Source organism: Tiliqua scincoides, chromosome 1 (genome assembly GCF_035046505.1).
Source record: "Tiliqua scincoides isolate rTilSci1 chromosome 1, rTilSci1.hap2, whole genome shotgun sequence".
Taxonomy (NCBI): Eukaryota; Metazoa; Chordata; class Lepidosauria; order Squamata; family Scincidae; genus Tiliqua; species Tiliqua scincoides.
Genome location: NC_089821.1, coordinates 67,872,336 through 67,878,653, shown reverse-complemented (window position 1 = coordinate 67,878,653; position 6,318 = coordinate 67,872,336). Strand labels below are relative to the sequence as shown.

The 6,318-nt window shown below is 43.5% G+C and overlaps 1 protein-coding gene across 1 annotated transcript; it reads right to left on the bottom strand.

Moving 5' to 3' along the window:
• LOC136644536 (olfactory receptor 5AP2-like) lies at window positions 1–1,603 on the bottom strand. The gene is made up of 2 exons (XM_066620511.1): window positions 1,592–1,603; window positions 1–918 (listed from the first exon to the last, which is right to left on the bottom strand). Exons 1-2 carry the CDS (start codon window positions 1,601–1,603, stop codon window positions 1–3), a joined length of 930 nt encoding a protein of 309 aa, XP_066476608.1.
• Between the last annotated feature and the right edge of the window lie 4,715 nt (window positions 1,604–6,318).

Genomic DNA, 6,318 nt, shown 5'->3' with positions numbered 1-6,318 from the left:
TTAGAATTCTAATGTCTTTTTAAGAACTCTTCTAAAAGCCTCCTTGACCTCCTTGTTTCTCAGGCTGTAGACGAGAGGGTTCAGCATGGGAATCACCACAGTGTAGAACAAAGAAGCCGCTTTGTCTTGTTCTAATGTATATGTGGAGCTAGGCCTCAAATACATAAAGAAAATTGTCCCATAGAATAAGCTTACAACTGTCAAGTGGGAAGTACAAGTGGAAAGGGCTTTGTGTCTGCTCTCGAAGGAACGGATCTTTAGAATGGTGAACAGAATACAGATATAGGAGATTAAGATTATCACTGTAGTACCAACACAGTTTATACTAACTTGTGCAAATAGCACAATCTCATTGGTGTGGGTATCGGAACAAGACAATTTTAGAAGTGGGGGGATATCACAGAAATAATGGTTGATCACATTTGGCCCACAAAAGGATAAAGTAAAGGTGAACGCAGTGTGTACGACTCCATACAAAAACCCAAGAGCATACGAACCAGCTACAAGCTCAATACACATTTTTGCAGACATTATGGCAGAGTAATGCAGAGGGCTACAGATGGCCACATACCGGTCATATGCCATCACGGCCAACAGGAGACATTCGGTACTCCCACATACAACAAAGACAAACATTTGAGTTGCACAGCCCCCCAAAACAATGTTCTTTCTCTCTGCTAAGAGATCTGTCAATATTTTTGGAGTAATTGTGGAGGAATAGTTGACATCCACAAAAGCCAAGTGGCTAAGAAAGAAATACATGGGAGTGTGAAGTTGGGAGTCAACCCTGATTAAAAAGATAATCCCCAGATTTCCCACCAGGGTGACAAAATAGATCAGGAGAAGCAACAGGAATAAGGGCAGTTTTAGTTCTGTCCTGTTCGTGATTCCAGAAAGAAAGAACTCCGTGACTCTGGTCTGGTTGCATGGAGATGTTTCCATCAATCTGACCTACCTCCTGGGAGCAAAAAAACAGAAATAAAGTTATGTGAATAAATAAAATTGACTATGGCTGCAATCCTCTGCACGCTTTCCTGGGAGTGAGCCCCACTGAACACAATGCAACTTACTTCTGAGTAGACATGCATAGGGTTGTGCCGTGCAAGCCCAATCCAATTCTTGTCTATGCAGAAGTGAGTTCCATGTTAGTCAATGGGGTTTACTTCCAGGCAAGTGTGGATAGGATTGCAGCCACAGAGTTGTGAGGCGTATGTACAAGAAAACCAAAATCCAAGCTGAGAAGCAAATGGCACTTAGTGATAGGACAAGTGATGCACAGATGATGGAGAGTGTGGAGGTTACATCTACCTTGGATCCATTTGTCTCAAACTACTGAATTCCATCTGAGGAATGTTTATGGCTGAGATGCAAGAAGGGGCTTCTGTTGAGTAATATTCAGGCTAACAAGCAATATGCTGAAGTAGGAATTTGTAACTCAGAAAACTGCTGCAGGAAAATGTCTTCCTAATGTACCTGTTTTTATCCTGCCCATCTGCCAAAGAGTTTAGAACTGCCCCCATAAATCTCTCGCCCTTGGTTTCTCAGGAGCAAATTTTTACTGCAGTGAAAATCTGATTTGAAAAGCTCCTACATTGTTCTTCATTGTCAAAACATTCCAACAGCACAGCTGAGATTCAGGGCACAAACCTAACCAGGTCTACTCAGAAGCAAGTCCTATTTTGTTCAATGGGGCTTACTCTCAGGAAAGTGTGGTTAGGATTGCAGCCCTAATTTCAATTCTGTACTATGCCATATTCCAAAGGAGACAGGCCTCCTGTGACTACCTTTGCAGTGTTTATCTTACTTGGTCATTTAGACCTTGTTCCCAATATTCCACAGACTTCAGCATATAAGTTCTACTTTCCTAACAAGGGAAGTATCTGCAACATGCTGGTGCCATCTCCTACCACATCTGTTCACGTGTCCGCATGTCAACATTCCACAAGCAGCCTGACAGCCATATTCCAGTGTTTGAGAAAGATTTTTAAGTCCAAACAATCTGACACAAAACAATGTGGAATATGAGAATTAACTGAAGGTCTCCCCTGCTTAGCCAAATACTTTTTTCATGTTCAAATGTCATTCTGAAAGCTCTCATGTAAAATTAAATTCCCCATGAAATATTTCCATATGGATGTGGAAAGAAGTGAACAGTTTAGGCTGAATTCAGCCTTAATCTACAAGGCATTTCCCATAGAAATCCAGAATCAATATCTACAGTATCTGTTATCCAACTTATCTCTTATCCAACTTGCAAATATAAATCAAATAAACAACAATCCATTGATTTCTGCTAGTTACCTCTGCAATACCTTATCTAATGTTGGGTAACACCTATGAAATGGAGCACCAGATGACTCAGAAGAAAATCACCTAAATGAAGCATCATGGTGTATTTATTCACTGTCTTGTCTCCTCTGGGACCTAATCCCTAATGTTTTCATGCTCTTATTGCATGCTGCTGTGGAGAAATTAACAGCCCAATCCTATCGTGGCGGTTCTCATGATGCAAGTCATGATGTAAACCTCAGAAAGTAACTCCATCATTCTGTGGGCCAGGCATACCAGCACAAATGGCCAGAGGTTATGTGTGGGAGCCACCTGCCTGCAGAACCATCTTCTAGTGGAACATGTAAATCACTTCAGCATCCTATAACAGCAGTGGACTGCATCCTAAGGTTCTTTCATTCGGCATTAGCCTTTCCTCACTGTGGCAAGATGAGTGATCCTGACTGCATTGTATGCCTAACACGCTGCTTGAGACACTGCAGAATGTGTGAATGTTAATAAAAACAAGGAAAACGGGATATAACAAACTGGCCTATTCCACAAGGTTGATCAGGTTACTGAGAAAGTATATATTACATATTTTAACCCCCTCTCCCATTGCTCCTGAACAACTTATGTCTCCACGTATTTTTGGCTTGGCCTGTATGATCCCAAGCATAGAATTGGCCTTCACTGCCGCCGCACATTGGGTTGACACTTTCATCGAGCTGTCCACCACCACCGGAAGAACGCTCTCCTGATCTGTCACAGACAGCTCAGAACCCATTAGCCTACGTATATGTGAAGGTTTGATTTTTTGCCCCAATGTGCATGACTTTACAGTTACTGACATTGAAGCGCATCTGCCATTTTGCTGCCCATTCTGCCAGTCTGGAGAGATCCTAAAGGAGCTCCTCACAATCACTTCTGGTCTTCACCACTCGGAAAAGTTTGGTGTCGTCTGCAAACTTAGCCACCTCACTGCTCACCTCTATCTCCAGGTCATTTATGAAGAGATTGAAAAGCACCAGACTCAGGACAGATCCTTGGGGCACACCGCTTTTCACCTCTCTCCATTGTGAAAATTGCCCATTGACACCCACTCTCTGTTTCCTGGCCTCCAACCAGTTCTCAATCCATGAGAGGACCTGTCCTCTAATTCCCTGACTGTGGAGTTTTTTAGTAGCCTTTGGTGAGGGACCGTGTCGAACGCCTTCTGAAAGTCCAGATATATAATGTCCACGGGTTCTCCTGCATCCACATGCCTGTTGACCTTTTCAAAGAATTCTAAAAGTTTCGTGAGGCAAGACTTACCCTTACAGAAGCCATGCTGATTCTACCTCAGCAAGGCCTGTTCATCTATGTGTTTTGAGATTCTATCTTTGATGAGGAATTCCACCATCTTACCTGGTATAGATGTTAGGCTGACCGGCCTATAGTTTCCCAGGTCCCCCCTCTTTCCCTTTTTAAAGATTGGTGTGACATTTGCTATCCTCCAATCTTCTGGCACCGTGGCCATTTTGAGGGACAAGTTGCATATTTTAGTCAAGAGATCAGCAACTTCATTCTTCAATTCCTTAATAACTCTTGGGTGGATGCCATCAGGGCGCAGTGACTTATTGATCTTTAATTTATCAATGAGGTCTGAAACATCTTCTCTTTTAACCTCTATCTGACTTAACTCCTCAGTCAGGAGGGGCCATTTGGGCAGCGGTATCTGCCCGAGGTCTTCTGCCGTGAAGACAGATGCAAAGAACTCATTTAATTTCTCTGCCATCTCTAAGTCTCCTTTTATCTCCCCTTTCCTTCCCTCACCATCCAGAAGGCCAACCGCTTCTCTGGCGGGTTTCCTGCTTCTAACATGAATGAATGAATGAATGAATGAATGAACCTTTATTAGGCTTAGTTAGAGAAATCATAAAAGCAAACATAATTAGTCCTAATCCCGTTTATCAAAAACGGAGTTAAGATACTAAATTACTAATAAAACATTTACAGTTTAACATAAAATATCAACATTTTTGACAAATTGCATTAAGAAGGCTTGGAAATCACCAAAAGTAAAAATTTAGAAATTCCCTCTAGCACATCTGGTGAGCAGTCATTTAGGAGACACTTCAGTTTTGCCTCATCCGAAAGCCCATTCATTTTGCCGAGAAGTGGAGTCATGTAAGTGTGGCGGGATCTAGTATGCCGAGGACAATAAAAAAGAATGTGTATGATTGATTCAACATTTCCCAAATTACAAGGGCAGAGGCTTTCTTTATATGGTATTTGCCTATATCTGCCTTCTGTGACCTTGGATGGAAACACATTGAATCTTGCCAAAGAGATTGCACGATGTTCTGAGGGGTTGATCAGAATACTCAGATAAGGAGCCATTTGCCCATACTTTAGCGGGATAGAGAAATTAAGAGGGGAGCAAATTCTAGAAGCAAGTTCAAAGAGGTTTTGTGCCTCAATGTCTAACATTCTTTGCTTTACCCTTTGCGTCTAACATATTCGAAGAAGCTTTTATTATTCCCCTTAATGCTGCTGGCCATGTGTTCCTCATAGTCTCTCTTGGCCTGGGGTTGGGACGAAGCCTGATCGTCCCCGGAAGTCTCCCCTCGGTCCTTCTCTGCCTGCCTCTGTTTCTCCAAGTCGGCCACCAAGGCTTCAAGGGAGCGGACACATTCCCTGAGACCCTGGAGCTCCTTGCACCGAGGACACACCCATGACTTATGCCCCAGAGGCATATAGTCATACATGTTACACTCAATGTAAAACACTGAAGAGTGCTCTACATAAGATAATGCTTATCATGCTCTACACCTATCCTTTCTTCCTTTCAGTGATCATAGGAGGAGCCAAGTCATGGAAGTGCCTCTCAACCTCAGCAGCTTATATCGCACAAACAGGAGGGTTTAAGCCCATCTCCTCATGCTTGAGCATCACCCTCTCCAAATTTGAGTTCTCTTATACTGTAGTGCTGTAATTCATCAATGTCCCAATCACCTTCTACCACTATCCATTGTTCAGTGTAAGGCTTTTAGAACATAAGAACATAAGAACAGCCCCACTGGATCAGGCCATAGGCCCATCTAGTCCAGCTTCCTGTATCTCACAGCGGCCCACCAAATGCCCCAGGGAGCACACCAGATAACAAGAGACCTCATCCTGGTGCTCTCCCCTACATCTGGCATTCTGACTTAACCCATTCCTAAAATCAGGAGGTTGCGCATACACATCATGGCTTGTACCCCATAATGGATTTTTCCTCCAGAAACTTGTCCAATCCCCTTTTAAAGGCGTCTAGGCTAGACACCAGCACCACATCCTGTGGCAAGGAGTTCCACAGACCGACCATGCGCTGAGTAAAGAAATATTTTCTTTTGTCTGTCCTAACCCTCCCAACACTCAATTTTAGTGGATGTCCCCTGGTTCTGGTATTATGTGAGAGTGTAAAGAGCATCTCCCTATCCACTCTGTCCATCCCCTGCATAATTTTGTATGTCTCAATCATGTCCCCCCTCAAGCGTCTCTTTTCTAGGCTGAAGAGGCCCAAACGCCGTAGCCTTTCCTCATAAGGAAGGTGCCCCAGCCCCGTAATCATCTTAGTCGCTCTCTTTTGCACCTTTTCCATTTCCACTATGTCTTTTTTGAGATGCGGCGACCAGAACTGGACACAATACTCCAGGTGTGGCCTTACCATCGATTTGTACAACAGCATTATAATACTAACCGTTTTGTTCTCAATACCCTTCCTAATGATCCCAAGCATAGAATTGGCCTTCTTCACTGCCGCCGCACATTGGGTCGACACTTTCATCGACCTGTCCACCACCACCCCAAGATCTCTCTCCTGATCTGTCACAGACAGCTCAGAACCCATCAGCCTATATCTAAAGTTTTGATTTTTTGCCCCAATGTGCATGACTTTACACTTACTGACATTGAAGCGCATCTGCCATTTTGCTGCCCATTCTGCCAGTCTGGAGAGATCCTAAAGGAGCTCCTCACAATCACTTCTGGTCTTTACCACTCGGAAAAGTTTGGTGTCATCTGCAA